A 20725-nucleotide genomic window follows, 5' to 3' on the forward strand; every position below is an offset into this window, starting at 1 on the left:
GCATCATCAGCAGTGATGTTGTTGATGATCAGAGAGCAACTATTGTCCAAATTTAACCTGGAAGCTCGAGGTGAACTCTGATCAACTTTTCCATTTATAACCTCTGTGTGAGCTGAGCTTGTATCTCTGTAGTAAATCCAGTTAATAATGGAGCATGAATAATTTGATGAAGGACTGTTACAAGGTAGAACAACATTTTCTCCTTCTCTGTGATACAGATGAATTTTTCCTCTGGTTCCTGCAGCAGAAACAAAAACACATTAAAGTTTTACAGATTTCATTCTTCACCAAATAATCATGAAGGTGAAATTAGAAATGTTTTATTCATCTTGTTTCCCTGGTGTTGAATTATTTTTACATTGTTCAGTCTTGATGACAATAAAATAAAGTTTTCACTCATAAATGCCATAAATATTGATTTTATAGTTATTATAAGTTAATGTCTCCATAAAAAATTAAAGTTTCTTTTAAATTTTCTCATCTTGATGTGAAAGAAAACAGATCTTTACCTTCAAACTGAAGCACAACGACCAGAACCAGAACCAGAACCAACATCTCCTGTCCGTCTATCAGCTGCTGAACTGAGGGACTTTTCTCTGCTGCTGATCTGAAAATACTGATCATATTTCCTCTTTGTGGCTGAAATAAAGGATAAAAACAGCTTCACACCAACACCCACCATGTATCCTGTAACTATGATGTCGTCACTTTTGGGTTCTTTAGAAACTGACAAAAAACCAGAGATAGAAGGAAGTAGTTGTACAAATAAACATTTTAACAATTTTTAAATGATTCACTTTGTAACACTGAGAACTAAAATGATTTCGCTGTGAACTGATTGTAAAGAACATAGAACAAATGTTTGGTTTATTTTTTATTTCTACTATTTTCAACACAGCTTGTCCTGTCCTCGCCCTGAGATTTCGATTTTTCAGCAGATAGACAGTCAGACAACGACGCTCCAATAACCAAACTTCTTTCTTTTTTACTTGTTTATTGAAGAGTGGCCTGTGACCACTGCCATCACTTTGGCCATCGTAAACTGAAACATACAAGCCTGAGTATTAGAACAACGAACATTGAAAATGAGCCATTCTTCCTGCGAGCTAAAAAAAAAACACAAACAAACAAAAAAAGCATTTTCCTAAATGACTCCAGGGTACAATTACTTACACCACAGTTACATAAAACAAAGAGACAATTATTATTTTCATAATTAACCAATACTTACGAACAAATCTTGTTTGAAACAAAACGTATAAAGATAATAATCAACTTAATTCCATAAACTGTTCAGTGTTGCGTCCAACCATCTTGAATCTATTTTCTTTTTTAACGTCACCAAAACATAATAAAATATGCACCAGGGGCGATCTAGTGCGGTTTTCAACCTTGCTGGTCCAGCTTAACTTAAAAAAGGCAGCACACAGCTTGTCGTCATTTCCTTCATAAAGAGGAACTATGATGAGCTGCAGTCAGTCCACTAACAGCAGCAGCTCTGAGACTCTGCAGACAGAGAATCAAACCGAGTCAGAACAGAATCCAATCAGGTCCAACTGGATCCTTCCAGCAGAGGCTTCAGACTCAGGCAGTGGGTCACATTTGGTCCATGAGAACATTCAGCATGTCTGCTAGAGCTGGATCACTGGGAACCAACCATTCACTGTTTATACTACATATCCCAGAATGCTCTGCTGCTGAGTTAGCCAGATCTCAAGACCCACATGCGCCCTCTACTGGTGACAGTTAGTATTGACCTGATGCTCCATTAGTTCAAAATGTTTCACTGTGTAATTAAATCTCCCAGTTTCTAATTTCCAGTCAATAAAAACCAAATAGAGGCTCAACACTCCCTGATATAAACCTAAACCAGCAGAAAATGAAACAAATCTAAATAAACTTTGGCTGCAGGCCTGATGTGATGCTGAAGAGTGGAGAATGTGAAAACTTCCTCCACAGTCCAGCTTCTCAGTCCCAGAGGAAACTCTGAGAGTCGACTCGTCTCTCTGCATTACGCTCAACTTCACCAGCTTCCATCACGGAGACATGAGTTAGGTCACTTCCTGTTAGCTAGGCTAGGTTAGCCTCACTGCAGTCAGTGTGTATTGACTTTGCTAATCAATGCTAACGCATCAACAGTCAATAAAAATCAAACTCAGAACTGCTGTTCTGTCAATTCCATGTTGAAATAATCACAGCAGGTTAAAACATGATGGAGAGTTAAAATCTGTAGGAAGAATTTTGAGTTTAAAGTTTAAAACATCAAGAAGACGCTAACAAACTTTGATACCTTAAAATCAGTGATTTTAAGGTATCAGTGAATAAAATAAAGCTATTGCTTTATTTTATTTCATTTCTACCTGAAAATGGGGATTTTGAAGTATCTTTCAGAACAGGTTGCCATTTATTTGGGATGTTAGATTTCTGAACATCTGCTTGCTGTGCCTTAATATATATATTCAAGAATACAAGTAATGTAAACATGTAGATGTAGAAGCACAAATATAGATGAAGCATCAAAATAAAGGATTATTTTTGTATGAACTGTAACTGATGTGATGAAGGTCAGTGGAGAGCGGCGGCAGCAGAACGTTCTCCATCATTTTCATAATTCACTGAGTCGTCATCAACAGAAAAACGAACCTGAGAGAAAAAACAAGCAGAAATTAACTGGATAAAACAGTTACAGAAACAAAATGAATATTTTAAGAAAAATATCAAAACATGAGCAATTACTAATAAAATATAACAGTTTTACAACATTATAGTTCAATGAAAGTTGATTTTCTTCTAAGACGTTTCAAGGTAAAGACTAAAAAGGGAAAAAGATAAAAATCAATACTGTTGACATAATGTTTGTCATTTATAATCTATATATAAAATGTCTATGAATGTATTTTTCATGATTGTTTCTCTTACATTAACGTCTTTCTGAGGCTTTTTTCTTCCTGCAGTGAAAAACAGAATAAAGTGATTAAAGTAAGAAGTGTGTAAATTGTCTCCATTGTAGCTGAGTTTCCTCACCTCTGGTTCTGATGATACCAACAGTGATTCCAACCATCAGGATCAGTCCTGTGATCTTCAGAGTCAACATGATGAAGCTCAGAGGAGACGAGGCGGGGGGGCCTGAGGAGGAGACGGAGCAACAACCTGATGGGATCATTTTCATCTGATTTAGGAAGAAAATAGTTTGAACATGATGGTGGACTGAACATCAATCTGAGTGTCTGTGATTCTGGATCCACATTTAGAACCAAGGAGAACCTGAACCACCATCATGGAGAAGAAAACTGGAGATCTACATAAAAACTGTGGTGTGAAAAGTTAGAATTAGAAATCAATTGTTTAATCATAAGATTCAAAATAAATCAATGAGACATTTAACCAGAAGTTGATGTTTTTCAGTTCAAAATTTTAACTTATTCATAAAAATAAGACATTATACCTTCAGATCCATAGTGAGCTTCTATCTTCACTTTGTTTCCTTCAACAAACTGGCAGGTGAATCTTCTTCTGCTCTGAAGATTCACAGTCAGACTAGAAACACAACCAAACTGTCCTCCATATTTATATCCATCACCTTCACCAGTCAGTTCACTTCCTGTCTCGTTCAACCAGAGGAAACTTTTATCTGGACAAGATTCTAATGAACTGGATCTCAACAGAGAACAGAATAATGTGATCTCTTCATTCTTTGTTGGATCAACAGCTGGAGGAGATGAAGAGACTGAAAGAAAACAAGACAACCTATCAGAATTAAATATTTTCTATAAAGAGAAACCAAACAGCAACTTTCATTTCTATTGTCTTGAATGGTTGCTGTTCTGTAAAAACAATGCAGACAAACATCTGGCAATAATTATGAAGGTCGGCATTTGGTGGTACACTGTAAAATGTAAAAGTAAAGTGTACTCAAAAAGAAAAGTGACCTGAACTCATTCCAGCTTACTCTGTTGACTATACTAACTTAAACTTAGCAAAGACAACTTTCTACTGAGGCAAGTAATCAAACTCATCAGCAGCAAGTAACCCGAACTTGGAGTTATGAGTGAGCAAAACGCATCTGCATAACCAGCAAAAAACTCGGCATCATTCGGCAGCTCTCGTTGAACGCACATGCGCATTGGACACTGACGAGTGACGACGTGTTTGAAAGAAGCGACAAACTGTCAACAATACGGCGGTTGCTGCAGCTAAGTTTTGTCACGGTAAGTCCCACTGTTTTTTAGCAAACTTATATTCATTATCTCGGCCGTATAATTCATCCGTAAGTCCAGGTTTTGAGGTTAACTTTATGTGTAATGATTTAGCGATGCCTGGGACTAACGTTAGTCGAAAATATCATGTTTATTTAGTGGCAACAAGATGGAGCGGCAGAGCAAAAAAGCTGTCCGGGGCGCAAAACAAAAAAAGGAAAAGGGATAAGGATAAAGATGTTGGCGGGTTAAAAAAGCCGCTGTACTTTTATAGAAGGCTTATGATGAGTAGACTGCCATAGGTGGGGCAGCTGTAAACTGTAGGAGAAGCAGCCGTGGTGAAGAAGTGTTACGTTGATATGTAATTGTGGTGTTTATTGTTGTTAGGACTGCGAAGACCCAGACGTGTCTCACACCCCCATTGGGATCCTGACCATCATTCCTGAGGACAGGCTGGCCTCCACTGACTCACTGCACCTCCAGTCTTCAAGTACTGCCATCATTTTGGAAGGAAGTCTTGTCATGAATGATCTTGGGAATCTTCCACATGCCATGTGTTTGCTCTTTGGACTTATTTATTCTCTGAATTTGGAGTACCCTCAACAACTGAAGTACACCTTTGACTTCATCCAAAGGGTGCTTCTGTCACTTGGACATAAATCCCTAAAACCAAAAATACAATCACTCAAAAATCTTCTGATGCAATGAGTGAATGTGATGTGACATTATGGATCAACGTTGATACCTTTACCCTTATTGGAAAAGTGATTTTTATTTCTTGTTTGATTCTTTTTTTGTTGGACAGAGCATCATTGCACTTGCAGACTACTAAATGGTTTTATGTTAATGAGGAGAAACATTACTTCACTTCACTACTTCACTATTTACTTTATCAATGTTATGATAAATGTTGGGCTCTAGTATTGAGAATTGAGTTTTTGTTTCACACCAGTCAACAAAGACATTTAAGCAGGGATTCTCAAAGTTTTAAAGACTGAGGGCCATTTGAAGGATTCAATATTAGATTGAAGGCTACCCTAGAAAAAAAGTCGTGTCATTTTTTTCCCTAAAAAAGTCTTTGGAAAAGTTTGTTTCCAGGTTAGTGTGTATGTAACCACACTTGAGAACCTTGTATTTAAGATAAACTTGTTTAATTATTAAACATTTTTTTTCCATTCAAACTGTCTGTTGGCTCTTCGTTCCAATAACTTAACACTTTTGGTTCATCTTACTTGAACATATCAAGGCAATCGGTTTCCTGATATTTTGCAAGTAATGTGAACTCTTAAACGTGTAAGTATAACTTATTTTTATGAGTACTGCTTAATTGACATAACTCACAATTTGAAGTAGTCATAATTGATATTTTATAGTCAACTTTACTAATGATTTTGAGTTAACGGCACTCAGGTTTACTTGCCTTTATCTGAGTGGTCTAAACATAGTTATTTTTAGCAATAACACCTTAAAATGAATTAGCTACTTTACTTGGAGATTTTGAGGCAATCGGTTTCCTAGCTTTTTTTTAGTAAAGTGAACTTATTACATTTTACAGTGTATAACTAAATAATCTTCACCACTCCAACATAAATAACATCATAAAGAGAGAACTGAACAGATTTCAGTCTCTAAAATCAGACAGATCCAGTTCCAGTCCTGACAAAAACACATCAGGATCTAAACTGTCAGATCTTTAACAGACTGAAATCAGCAGGTAGAGTCATTAGTTTAGATTACTTACTGATCATCATGTTTAGATACACATCTGTATTATATCCACAGCTGTAACGTCCAACATCTTCAGCTGTGATGTTGTTGATGATCAGAGAACAGTTTCTGTCCAAACTCATCCTGGCAGAACGAGGTGAACTCTGAACCATTCCTCCATGAACTTCCTGTTTCCTGTTCATGTTTTTATTTCTCTGATAAATCCAGTCAACAGAGGAGCATGAGTCGGATGATGAAGGTCTGTTACAGGGCAGAACAGCTTCATCTCCTGCTCTGTGGTAGAGATGGATTATACCTGAACTGCTACCTGTAGAAAAAAAAACCACATTCAGAAACATTGTATTATACTTTAATATAATAATTATCTCTGTGTTTTTCTGCCTGTATTTACTTCCAAAGGAGAATCTATTGAAAGTAAAAAAAAAAATGTTTTTTTAAAAATAACATTTTAACAAAGGAAAAATATTTTTCTTTGTTAACAAAGAAATAACAATGGAAACCCCTAATTTTTCTCTTCTAAATGTAGAAATAAAAATTTATTTATTTACATTCTGGCTATTTGTTGTACTGTTTTAGTCATAAAACTATTTTTTACCACAGGTCTAAAAAAGACAACAAAAAACATAAATTGTACAAGAAAATTTGCATAAATTCTGACTATATTATTTATTATTCAAAAGTAAGAAAAGAAAAAAAATCTAAATCTGAAATATCTTCAGTTATCACTTCTTGCTTTCATCCATTTTCATGTTATTGTGAACATAAATCCCTGTTAGAACCACTTCATGTAAAACTCTGGCTTTAATTCTGTAGTGATAAATTTGTCCTCTTTCTTTCATAAAGCTTATTTAACTGGTTTAAACTACAGGAAATGATAAAAATGGTTTGAGTCTTATTAGTCTGGCTTGTTTCAGGTGGAAAACTACAGAAGAGCATTAGGGCCACTGAAAAACAACAAACAAAAAATAATTCAGACTTTAATCTCTAAATTCTGAGAAAAAAGTCAAAATTCTTTTTTTTTATTGGCCTTCATCCTCTTCCATAGAAAACTTGTTTAGATTTTATTGCTAAAATATTTAAAGATTAAAAAGAGCCTTAAAATGTAAAATGATATCTAATAGTTATGTAGATGTATATATGTAATGTGTAATCATGATTTTATAAAATGGATGTGTTTACATGTACATACATGTTTGTATGTACTTTTGTATGTATATCTATATGGAAATAAAGAGAATCAATGAATATTTAACAAATAAATCACAAAATCCTGGAATTTCCTGCAGTTTTTTTCTCATTTACTGTTAATAAAAGTCATCATACCTTTAAATCTTCGTGGTGTGTGTTTTATTTCAACCTTCACTCTGTTTCCTTCAACAAACTGGCAGGTGTAGTTTCTGTTTTTGTCGCTCTGATCCTTCACAGTTAGAGAGGAAAGACAGACTGTTGGTCCTCTTAACTCCAACCAAACACCTTCAGTGAGTTCAGTTCCTGTTTCATCCAACCAGCGGAAACTGTTCTCTGGACAAAGATCCAGCCCATCGTATCTCCGCAGAGAACAGTAAAATGTTTTTGATGAACGGGAAAAATATGGTGGATAATCTGTAAGAAATAAAAACTGTTGTCTCAGTCTGAGAGATGTTAAAGAAACTTTCTCTAAAGTCAGAATCTTAACAAAGGGTTAAGTGTCTCAGGCTGCAGACAGTAGATTAAAAAAATTAATAAATAGTAACAAAAACATTTTGATAAATCTTTAGATTTTGTCTTCTTGTCTCTTGATGACTGATCTGATCTAATATTTCAGATCTCAGCAGGTTTTCATCAGCATGATGGAAAAAAACAAGAAGTCTTTAAAATAAATGATTCAGTAGTTTAAGCAAACACTGAACCATCATAAGAGACAAACTGATTAAATCTAAACATCCTCTGCAGCCACATAACGTTCACTCTGATGAGCCGACTTCCTGATGTCATCACAGTTTGGCCCCGCCCCCAACTCAGACAGGAAGGAGCAGAAACACAGCAGAGGTGTTGACAGGTTAAATCATTCAGGTTTACATACTCACTGCTTAAAACATTCAGATACACAAAACCATCAGAGGAGGCATCAGAACCAGGTCTACAGGTGTAGAGTCCAGCATCATCATCATCGACGTATTCCATGATCAGAGAGCAGCTGCTGCTCACATTAAACTTGGAAACTCGATGTGAAATCTGATCATCTGCTCCGCTCCAAACCTTCTTCTGAGTATTTTGGTTTTTATCTCTGCTGTAAAACCAGGTAACATCAGAGCATGAGGAAAGCGATGAAGGACTGTTACAAGGTAGAACAACATTTTCTTCTCTCATTCTGTGATACAGATGAATTTCTCCTCCTCTGGTTCCTGCAGCAGAAACAAAAACATTCAAGTTCTAAACATTTCTTCATTCACAAACACACCCATGAAGGTGAAATTAAAATTGTATAGTTATTTATTTATGCTATAAGTGTTTGATTTATTGTTAAAACATTCTATTTTCTACCTTTTAAGAAGCGATTCTAGACATGTTTACAACAGTAATCAGCATTTTAATCCTTGAAAATGTTTCTATATATTTGGTCTAAAACTGTTGGACTAAAACACAACTTGTTGTAAAATACAGAAATAAACCAAAATGTCCTTTAATCTTTCTCATCTTCATGTGAAAGAAAACAGATCTTTACCTTCAAACTGAAGCACAACGACCAGAACCAGAACCAGAACCAACATCTCCTGTCCGTCTATAGATACTGATCATATTTCCTCTTAGTGGCTGAAATAAAGATTGAAATCAAATTTACATTCACACCCATTATGCCACTTTTATCAACTTGATCATTTCCAGGAACCGACAGAAAACCATCAAAAATAGCAACCGGCAAAACTTTAGTTAGAAATTAAATTTAAACTACATTTAACTCTTTCACTCAAATCAACTAAAGTGAACCATGTTTCATCTGAGGGATCTGCTGGTGAAGAACATAAAAACAAAGTTTTATTTCTTTTTTTTATACAACCTGTTCTACTTTCCTGCTTGAGCAGTCAGAGATAAACTGATGAATATTAATGAGCTGCAGTCAGTCCACTAACACCAGCAGCTCAGAGTCAGAGAATTAAACCGAGTCAGAACAGAATCAAAACAGGTCCAACTGGATCCTTACAGCAGAAAACAGAAATATTTTAGAATAAAAGTATTTTATACTCTAATTCTATTATTAGTGGTGAATGTTTACGTTAGCATCCAGCACTTATACTACAAATCCCAGAATGCTTTGCTGCCCAGTTGGCCATCTATAAGCCTCCTCTTCTGCTGAATTAATTTTGACCTGATGCTACAACCAGTCAGACCAGTAGAAGAAGAAATGCCAGCTGTCTGGACCAGAGTCCATCAGAACAGATCAGAGAATCAAACTGAGCTTCATTGATTGTTTCCTTTATGAACTTTTTCGATACTTTAACATCTGGACATTGATTAAATTATTATCATTATTAAAGGTGAAATAGTTTTGATTTGGTTTAAGAAATGAATACAACAGACAGTTTTGGTCATTTGACGTGTCATTTAAAAGTAATTTTGAAGTTTATTTGAAACTGATCTGCATCAAAGTGAGATAATTGAGTCTTCTGCATCTGATTGGCTGTTCAGTAGCGTTATGGCGTGTATAAAACACTGATACAGCAACTTAGTGCTGTGTCACGAGTCTCTGTTATCTGATCAAGTAAAAACAGATCAGAAGAATATCAACACAACACCATGTAGCCTCCTACTCCTATTGAAGTAGTTCAGTTCAGAGTTCACTAAAACCTCTAAACTCAACATAAAACACAATTAATAAATGTGTCGTACAACTACTTTATATACTTTAATTATCTTGATTCTACCTCACTTCATGTTATCAGTGCAGCAGCTCCTTAATGTTGTCAACACTGTTATGACTGTGATCAATAAACAGATTGAACTTCAGTGCTGAAGATTTATCATGTAACACACATTGGCTCATTTCAAAGCCAAAATATTAATTTAGGAGCAACCAAACATTGGACAGGTTTAAAGATTAGAGTCTTTAAATGTGCATAAATATACAACATAATCTTTAGGTTATATTAATTGTACACAAATATAATTAATTACAATCCAAATTATTTCATACAATATTAATACCCAAAAAAACAAAATGCCACTTTTTAAAAACTTCAACTAATCCTCATATTTTACTTCCTGTCTTTTCTCTTCTCTCCTCCCACTTTCTGAATATTAACCAATGAGTGATCAGTAAATCCCTCATGCTCTACATCACTTCCTTTCATTAAATAAGTTCTTTAAAATTAAAGCAAATATGCAGAAAAGCTTTTATTTGCACTAAAAAGGAAGCAAACAACATATTTACAGAGTAAAAGCTTCTTCTCTCAAACAGCTTTTAGAATTATTTATAATGGATTAAAAAAATAAAACACACTGAATCCAACACAGTTCAAAATTAATACTCATATGCAGAAAACTCCATGCAAAATATACTTTTGTACCAGCTAATGATTAAAATGAAGCTTTTTTAATGAACCATCCTGGATGTGATGAAGCTCAGTGGAGAGCGGCGGCAGCAGAACGTTCTCCATCATTTTCAAAGCTCACTGAGTCGTCATCAACAGAAAAACGAACCTGAGAGAAAAAACAAGCAGAGATTAACTGGATAAAACAGTTACAGAAACAAAAACAACATCTAAACATACATTTATTACTCATATAATATAACAGTTTTACAACATTATAGTTCAATGAAAGTTGATTTTCTTCTAAGACGTTTCAAGGTAAAGACTAAAAAGGGAAAAAGATAAAAATCAATACTGTTGACATAATGTTTGTCATTTATAATCTATATATAAAATGTCTATGAATGTATTTTTCATGATTGTTTCTCTTACATTAACGTCTTTCTGAGGCTTTTTTCTTCCTGCAGTGAAAAACAGAATAAAGTGATTAAAGTAAGAAGTGTGTAAATTGTCTCCATTGTAGCTGAGTTTCCTCACCTCTGGTTCTGATGATACCAACAGTGATTCCAACCATCAGGATCAGTCCTGTGATCTTCAGAGTCAACATGATGAAGCTCAGAGGAGACGAGGCGGGGGGGCCTGAGGAGGAGACGGAGCAACAACCTGATGGGATCATTTTCATCTGATTTAGGAAGAAAATAGTTTGAACATGATGGTGGACTGAACATCAATCTGAGTGTCTGTGATTCTGGATCCACATTTAGAACCAAGGAGAACCTGAACCACCATCATGGAGAAGAAAACTGGAGATCTACATAAAAACTGTGGTGTGAAAAGTTAAAGTGTCCAAAATAATGACATTAAATTAGAAATATATTGTTTAATCATAAGATGAAATAAATCAATCAGACTAAATATTTACACATAAGTGGCATTGCAACAATTTAATGTTATTTCTATAGAGACAGATGTGATGACATCATACCTTTACACTGGTAGTGAGCTTCTATCTTCACTTTGTTTCCTTCAACAAACTGGCAGGTGAATCTTCTGCTGCTCTGAAGATTCACAGTCAGACTAGAAACACAACCAATCTGTCCTCCATATTTATATCCATCACCTTCACCAGTCAGTTCACTTCCTGTCTCATCCACCCAGAGGAAACTTTTATCTGGACAAGAACCGAGTCTCATCAGAGAACAGAGTAATGTGATCTCTTCATTCTTTGTTGGGTCAACATCTGGTGGAGATGAAGAGACTGAAAGAAAACAAGACAATAAGATTTCACTTTAAAGAGATTTTATAAACAGAAACCAACAAAGATAACTTTATATCTATTGTGGACAGGAAATGTTCTATTGCAGAATGACATCTGATGGTCGGGTTTTGGAAGTACGACTAAAAACCCTCCAACACTACAAAATAAATAACATCATAATGAGAGAACTGAACAGATTTGTTTAGTCTCTTAAAAGCAGACAGACTCAGTACCAGTCCTCACTCACTCACTCACTCACTCACTCACTCACTCACTCACTCACTCACTCACTCACTCACTCACTCACTCACTCACTCACTCACTCACTCACTCACTCACTCACTCACTCACTCACTCACTCACTCACTCACTCACTCACTCACTCACTCACTCACTCACTCACTCAATAAAGTAAAACTCTAAACAGGTGGGTTTAAAAGAACTCAGTGTTTCAGCCGTTTTGCAGATTTCTGGAAGTTTCTTTGTTTGTTCTCCTCATTTGGTTCTGGGGATGCAGAGCAGAACCAGAACCAGAAGACCTGAGGGTTCTGGAAGTTTGATACAACAACAGCCGGTCTTTAATGTGTTCTGGTGCTAAAATGTTCAGTAATTTATAAACTAGTAACAGTATCTTAAAGTCTATTCTCTGAGTGTAGGGACTTTAAAACTGGGGTTATGTCCTCTTTCTTTCTGGTTTTAGTCAGAACATCAGTAGCAGCGTTCTGGATCAGCTGCAGCTGTTTGATTTTGTGGTCAGACATGTGAAGACGCTGTTGCAGTAATCAATGTGACTAAAGATAAATACATGGATGAGTTTCTCTAGATCTACACATTAGTCCTCTGATCCTTGAAATGTTCTTCAGGGGATAGAAGGCCGACTTTGTAACTGTCTTTATGTGGCTCTGGATGTTCAGGTCAGATGTTATCACTACTCCCAGGTTTCTGGCCTCATCACTGGTTTTAGTTGTAATTACTGAAGCTGTGCACTGACTCTAGATCGTTCCTCTTTTGGTCCAAAAATAATAACTTCAGTTCTGTTTCTGTTCAGATGGAGGAAGTTTTGGCACATCCACACATTTATCTGTTCTAAGCATCTGTTCAGTGATTGGATGGGGTCAAAGGTCACCTGGTGACATCGTAATGTAGAGCTGATTATCAGCCGTGTAGTTATGGTTATTAATCCTATTTCTTGTGATAAAAACACATCATGATTTAAACAGTCAGATCCATACAGAGGTTTTATGGTTAGGAAAGCCTGAAAGCAGGTAGAGTCATTAGTTTAGTTTACTTACTGATCATATTATTTAAGTGCACATGTGCATCATTATGACCTCTGTTCCAAAGCAGACATTTGTAGCATCCAGCATCCTCAGCCATGATGTTGTTGATGATCAGAGAACAGTTTCTGTCCAAACTCAGCCTGGCAGAACGAGGTGAACTCTGAACCATTCCTTTTTTAACTTCCCGTTGAATGTTCATGTCCCCATTTCTTCCAAAAATCCAGTTAACAGAGGAGCATGAGTCGGATGATGAAGGTTTGTTACAGAATAAAACAGCTTCATCTCCTGCTCTGTGGTAGAGATGGACGGGTTCTACGGAAAAAGACACATTCAGAAACATTTTGTGCTGTATTTATCTATTAATAATGTAATAGTAATCTCTGTTTATCTGCCGGTATTCACTTCCATTGGAGAATCTGCTTAAAGAAAAAAAAGGTGAAATGCATCTTTCCAATAAAATGTTAATAAAAGAACAAATCAGTGGTCAACAATGGAAACCACATATATTTCTTTCCAAATTGTAGAAATAAAAATGCATTTATTCACAGTTTGGCTATTTGGTGTATCGTTACACTTCTACTCATAAAGGTGTTTTTCACTGCAGGTTTGACAAAGATGACAAAAAATGTAAATTACATAGCAAAGCAAACTTGTATAAATTCTGATTTTATTATTTATTCCTAATTATTCAAAAGTAAGTAAAGGAAAAAATCTAAATGTGGAATATCTTGGATTCTCACTCTTTGCTTTCACTCATGTTCATGTTATTATGTGCAGATTTTTTTTCTGAAGGAAGAACAACTTATCCTGCTCTCTAGTCCTTATGGATAGACTGCTAAAGCTATTCCAAATATCCAGTTTTTATAATTTTATAGCTTTTATAATTTTGCCTTTTTATAATTTTGTATAACTACTCTTACATTCTATATATATTTCCATATAAACATATATTTTTAAAACTATTCTTACTCTAAACTGAAACAGATTGTGGATCTGACGAATAGATAACCGATAATCAGCGTGTCCAGCTTTGAGCCGAAACACACATCCGACTTCAACACCTGCTGCACCAAAGGACAACAAACGAGGAGAAGCAATTCCCCCGGCCCTGTTTCACAGGACAAAACGAGATTTACTGCACTTCACCTCTCCTCAGACATCAGCCACAGGTACGAACCACATTCACCCCCAAAGCCAACACTCAGAAAACCACAAATATGCCAAAAGTATTTATTGTCGGAGATGAGACAGTAAATGGAATCACCTGTTTCTGCAATGCCAAGAGAACTGGAGTCAAGACTTTTCCCAAATTCACAGATTCTGCTATGACAGAGAAAATACTCTCTAACCACGAATCAGCCGAATATGTTCCGGTTACAGTCAAGTTTCCGGACTCACCACAATATGGAGACTGCCCTTGTGAAAGTGTTCAGTGACATCCATATAAACACGGACTTTGGAAGAACCACAGTACTGGTTCTGTTGGACCTTGGCGTAGCTTTCGACACTGTAGATCATGAGATTTTACTAAAACGACTGGAGAGTTGAGTCGGACTCTCCAGTCCAGTACTCAACTGGTCTGAATCTTACATTAAGAACAATAGGAAATTTCTCATCAAAGCGGACAGAAGTCATGTGCGAGGAACCCCAAGGCTCAATCCTAAGACGTCTCTTATTTAATATCCAAATCTCCAACTGGTTCAGGTTATAACAAGAAATAGGATTAATAACCATAACTACACGGCTGATAATCAGCTCTACATTACGATGTCACCAGGTGACTCAGAACCATCCAATCACTGAACAGATGCTTAGGACAGGTAAATATGTGAATGTGTCAAAACGTTCTCCATCTGAACTGAAACAAAACTGAACGCCGCTGCTGATGTTCTGACTAAAACCAGGAAGACAGACCACATAACACCAGTTCTACAGTTCTTCCATTGGCTCCCTGTAGCTCAGAGAATAAACTATAAAATATTGTTTCTAATTTATAAATTAATTTTCAGCTTAAAGTTCTGCTGCTGTTGTATCAACCTTCCTGACCTCTCAGGTCTTCTGGTTCTGGTTCTGCTCTGCATTCCCAGAATCAGAACCAAACAGGGAGAAGCAGCTTCCAGTTTCTATGCACCACAAATCTAACCTGAGAAATCTGAGAAAAAGTCAGAACTCTTTTTTTTAAGAGGCCTTAATCCTCTAAAGTGGTTAAGATTTTAATGCAGAATATTTAACAAAAAATACAAAATCCTTATAATTCCTGTTGTTTTTCTCATTTACTGTGTAAATAAAAGGTTTCATACCTTCAAGCCATGGTGGTGTGAAGAGAGCTTCAACCTTCACTATGTTTCCTTCAACAAACTGGCAGGTGTAGTTTCTGCTGGTGTCGCTCTGACGCTTCACAGTTAGAGAGAAAACACAGACTGTTGGTCCTCTTGACTCGTTTCTAACACCTTCAGTCAGTTCAGTTCCTGTTTCATCCAACCAGAGGAAACTGTTCTCTGGACAAAGATCCAACCCATCGTATCTCTTCAGGGAACACTCTGCGGTGAACTCATTCTTTCTTGAAAAGACATGTTGTTGTTGATAAACTGAAAGACAAATAAAAACTGTTGTCTCAGTCTGAAATATGTTAAAGTAACTTTCTCTAAAGTGAGAATCTTAACTAAAGGTTAACCCTCCTGTTGTCCCAGGAGGGATAATACAGGCAACCCTCCTGTTGCCTGTATTATCTTTTCCTGAGAGGAAAAGATAATACAGGCTAATATAATTGCACCCCCTTACGGTGCTCTATCCTGACTGAAATGTTGGGGCTTTTATTGTGAAATTTCCATTAAGCTTTATTTAAAATTGACACACTAATCCTGTGTGTAACAATGGTTTGTTAAAATCTGTTATAAAATGCCCAAAACACAAGTAGTTCTAAAGGCCAGGTCATTCCAGAGTGTCCTCCCATAAATCAGCTGCTCTGGCCTCATGTGTTCCGTTGCTATGGTAATGGATCAGCTGCTAACTGTCAGTGTGTTTGGGACAGAAAGAGGGGAAAAAAATTCTATCTTTGTGAGACACCCAGCCAATTAATATGGAAAAAGCACTCCGAACAAACCTTTGCCGTTCAGGAACCGTAATACATATTCGAAAACCGTTTGAAGCGTATGAGAGGACTATTTGTCTTCTCCGATAGTACCGCAATTCATATTTTTACCTCATTCACAGTAATTACAGTGATGAGACAAAAATAGTGCAGAAACTTTTCAAAAATACATGGAAGTGAACCTGGGAGAGCGTCAGTTACCCTGGCGCACGATTTCACTCTGAAGCACCTTGACAGAAAACTGTGAGACTTAGAAAAATATCGAACACATTTTACCGGAGCAGGCATGCGTATCAATGTCATGACCGAGTTTGATATCGATAGAGCGATATTCGTGGGCGTGACGGCGATTTCAAAATTGTCTTGGGGTCAAAAATCTGCTTAAATTCTCACTCTAAAAAAGCGGCAGTTGGTTTCAGTTATGCTCTGCGTTTCAACAGCTGGAAATTTTATTCGTTTTTTCGTTTTTTACTTCGCCATCGTAAGTCCGAATCCCAATAAAAAATAATAGCTTCAATGCTGGCATCGAGCCGCACGTTTTGATACCACTTTTGGGGCTCGCAGCGGTTCGAGGCGCATTAACGGTCACGGAAGAAAAATAAATAATACTTAAAGAGGCGTTCTATTGGGTGTAGAACAATAGGTGCCTGCCATGCATTGCAGTCAGTCACTGCTCTCCTTATGCATTGCTATGGGCAGGCCCCAATAAATAGTAACGAAAACATTTTGATAAAACTTTAGATTTTGTCTTCTTGTCTCTTGATGACTGATCTGATCTAATATTTCAGATCTCAGCAGGTTTTCATCAGCATGATGGAAAAAAACAAGAAATCTTTAAAATAAATGATTCAGTAGTTTAAGCAAACACTGAACCATCATAAGAGACAAGCTGATTAAATCTAAACATCCTCTGCAGCCACATAACGTTCACTCTGATGAGCCGACTTCATGATGTCATCACAGCTTGGCCCCGCCCCCAGCTCAAACAGGAAGTAGAAGAAACAACAGAGGTTGGCTGGGAAAAATAAAAACCTGATTGCAAGCTTCATTTCAGACTGTGTGGACTGATGGGTAATGTTTACTTGAATCTAAATAAATGATTGTTTCTCTGACTGAACAACATCTGAACTTCTGACTGCATCAGGTCACTGAGAGGTTCCCTCATGTTAAAGTCCAAAGAAGTTCAAGGTTTCAGAGAAAAAGGAAATCAGAACTGATAATATCAGAAACATCTGTCCAATATTTCACCAAATTGATCAGAAGGAAACAGTCTGAGTGTTAAAACATTCAGGTTTTCATACTCACTGGTTAAAACATTCAGAAAGACAAAACCATCAGAGGTGTTTTCTGAACCAGGTCTACAGGTGTAGAGTCCAGCATGTTGAGGTTTGATGTCATTGATAATGAGAGAGCAGTTACTGTCCACATCTAATCTGAAAGCTTGAGGTGAACTCTGATCATCTGCTCCGCTCCAAACTTCCTGCTGAGTATTTTTATCTCTGTTATAAAACCAAGTGACATCGGAGCATGAGGAAAATGAAGGACTGTTACAAGGTAGAACAACATTATCCCAGTGACTGTGATACAGATGAAGTTCTCCTCCTCTGGTTCCTGCAGCAGAAACAAAAACATTCAAGTTCTAAACATTTCTTCATTCACAAACACACCCATGAAGGTGAAATTAAAATTGTATAGTTAAAACACATTAAAGTTTTACTTCATTCCACACAAAATATTATCTTAAAGGTGAAATTAAAAATATAACAATCTATTTTGTCAAGTACCACCTTTTAAAAACGGTTAACATTTTAATCCCAGAAAATGATTATATATATATGTATATATATATTTAGTCAAATCCTGATTAACTCATACATAACTTAACTTCTAAATATTAATGTTCATATTTCCATAAAATACCACAGTAATTCAAAGTTTCCTTTAATCTTTCTCATCTTCCTGTGAAAGAAAACAGATCTTTACCTTCAAACTGAAGCACAACGACCAGAACCAGAACCAGAACCAACATCTCCTGTCCGTCTACCAGCTGCTGAAAACTGTGAGACTTTTCTCTGCTGCTGATCTGAAAATACTGATCATATTTCCTCTTAGAGGCTAAAATAAAGATTAAAATCAAATTTACATTCACACCCATTCTGTCACTTTGCTCTTATCAACTTCAGCGTTTATAGAAAATGACAACCAGCATAAACTTTAGTTAGAAATGAAGTTTAAACTATTTAACTCTCTCACTCTAATCAACTAAAGTGAACCATGTTTTAGCTGAAGGATCTGTTGGTGAAGAGCATAAAACCAAAAATTAAAGTTTTATTTCTTGCTCTTTAACAGTATATTTTTGTACAAACTGTTCTAATTTCCTGCCTGAGCAGTCAGAGATAAACTGATGAATATTAATGAGCTGCAGTCAGTCCACTAACACCAGCAGACAGAGCAGATAAACCGAGTCAGAACAGGATCCAAAGTGAATCCCTTACAGCAGAGGCTGCAGACAAATTTGTCCTGCGAGAAACTTCCTAACATCTCCTAGAGCTGGACCGCTGGGAAACAGCCCATTCACTGCTTATACTACAGATCCACATTTCTCTGGTTCCCCAGAATCCGTCCGCTCTGTCCATCTGGAGTGTGAGATGGGGGTCCAGACATTAGTCTTACACCTGTCTTCCTCCAGAATGTGTCACGATACAGGAGAATCCTTGTCCCAATGACAAACAGAAATACCACCATGAAAAAATTAAATACAGCAGTCTGAAATTCAGCCTCAGAATCAACTTCAAATTGAAGAATTATTTACCATCAAGACATTTAAACTGACTGCCAAATGTTAGATCCCTATCAGTAAAAGGCCTTCATGCTTGTGACTTCTCTGAACATAATATTGACGTTATGGTTATAATAGATACATTGTTGGATGAAAACAGTGAAGCACCTGTACTACGTGTATCAGAGCCTCTTAATTATATTTTGTTAGTGGGAACAGAAAACATTAAATGGGGGAGGGGCTGCTACAATAACTCCTTAACTCATTAAACTGTAAAAGGGTTTTGCTGGGCAAATTAAACTATTCTAAATGTTCATTGCTTGTTTCAAAATTAATTATTATATTATGCATTTATGGTGCAAAGCACTTTAAACTGCCTTGTTGCTGAAAAGTGCTCTACAATTAAACTTGACTTGACTATTGCAAAGGCAGAAAACCAGGAAGTCTGTTGCAGAAGATTTTTTTTGTCTTTGCTGAGAAAATGTTCTCTTGTACTCCAGACTGTGGACTTCATCTCACCTTCGGTCCTCAAGGGGGGATTGTTGGGGCTTCAAGCCATTGAGGACTGAGGTCATACTTCTGTGTGAATATGACACCATGTTAGCAAAACCAAGCTCTTGGAGTAACTCTGTCTCTTTCTGAGGCCACTTTTGGAAACCAGAGGCCCTCATTTGACCACCACCTTCTGCCAATGAGGGAGACATTTCTCAACAGAAGCCTGGAACCAAAAATATATACAGTTTACTGTTTTGTGATTACAATGATAGGAATTAGCCTTGATCCTGATTTTACTCATAATTCAGCAGAACAAATCTTTGAATCATAAGTTCCTGAAGATTGCCATAGACAAACCATCGGTGTCTGCCTTCTTTCTGAGGAAGGAGACTCAGTCCATGCTGAGCTTCAGTCCAGAGTTGGGAAGAGAAGAGCAGCTTCACCAAAGCTGGATGCCAGTTCCAGACCAGCTGAGTTTCCCCACATTCAGAGCCAACATGTGCTTTCTGTACACACACTGCCAGGTGTTAGCCCAGTGATTTCTGTTCCCTTGTTCTGTACTCAGACATAGCGAGGGGAAAGCCCCTCTTAGCCCAGCGACTAAACTCACTTTATTCATCTGAATTTTTCTGAGTGAGGAAGATGCAAGTAAGAGTTTGTGTCTGGGTTAAAATAAATTAGCTTAATTACAATTTAAACATTGCTGGTCTATTTGACTGTGTGCAGTTCTGCAGAATTTAAATCCAACCAACAGGCCATGGAGCCGATGGTATAAGAAATGTTTCAATAAGGTTTTGACTGATAAAGAGTCATATTTAAATCCCCATTTGTGCTTTTATTTTTAACAAACCAAAGGATTTTCTGATTAATCTTAATGTGATTTTTTTTTTACTAAATAAAATTTGTTGTTTGCATATTCCCTGAAGTTGGCAAAGAATGAGTGATGAAATAAATTATCTTCACTTGAAATATTTGGTAACCCTTGATTTGACAAGTGTGCATCAGAGTGACGTGACACTGTCATGAACATGCAGGACTCTTTATGAATGCTTATGATTGATCTCATGAAGGGTCATTCAGTAAATAATGACACTTTTAATGCAAAGTTGCCCTAAATGTTGCTCTAAAAGTTCCATTAAAAGTGCCAACTTTGCAGACACTTCATAGACACGTCATAGACAGAACTCCTTCATGTTCATGACAGTCTTATTATTTAGAGTTGTACTTGAAACGAAATCAATTGCAAATTTATTGACGGAATTTGACTTGATGTTGTGTTTTTATTGTTGATTCTATGTTGCATTGTGTTTTTGTGTTTGATTTGATGTAAAGCACTTTGAAATGCCTTGCTGCTGAAATGTGCTATACTAATAAAATTTGATTGATTGAT

At 36.5% G+C, this 20725-nt stretch overlaps 2 protein-coding genes across 2 annotated transcripts; both read right to left on the reverse strand.

Annotated features, from left to right (window-relative positions):
• Window positions 1-2380: 2380 nt before the first annotated feature.
• On the reverse strand, window positions 2381-8273 carry LOC122825839. Its single transcript, XM_044107423.1, has 7 exons — window positions 7991-8273; window positions 7248-7526; window positions 5938-6231; window positions 3446-3727; window positions 3025-3126; window positions 2920-2948; window positions 2381-2643 (listed from the first exon to the last, which is right to left on the reverse strand). Exons 1-7 carry the CDS (start codon window positions 8271-8273, stop codon window positions 2566-2568), a joined length of 1347 nt encoding a protein of 448 aa, XP_043963358.1. The 3' UTR covers window positions 2381-2565.
• Window positions 8274-10154: 1881 nt separating this feature from the next.
• Window positions 10155-15590, reverse strand: LOC122825668. Its single transcript, XM_044107173.1, has 6 exons — window positions 15271-15590; window positions 12983-13282; window positions 11418-11690; window positions 10970-11071; window positions 10865-10893; window positions 10155-10601 (listed from the first exon to the last, which is right to left on the reverse strand). The coding sequence occupies exons 2-6, from the start codon at window positions 13167-13169 to the stop codon at window positions 10524-10526; spliced, it is 669 nt and encodes a 222-aa protein (XP_043963108.1). The 5' UTR covers window positions 13170-13282; window positions 15271-15590; the 3' UTR covers window positions 10155-10523.
• Between the last annotated feature and the right edge of the window lie 5135 nt (window positions 15591-20725).

This window comes from Gambusia affinis, linkage group LG22 (genome assembly GCF_019740435.1).
Source record: "Gambusia affinis linkage group LG22, SWU_Gaff_1.0, whole genome shotgun sequence".
NCBI lineage: Eukaryota > Metazoa > Chordata > Actinopteri > Cyprinodontiformes > Poeciliidae > Gambusia > Gambusia affinis.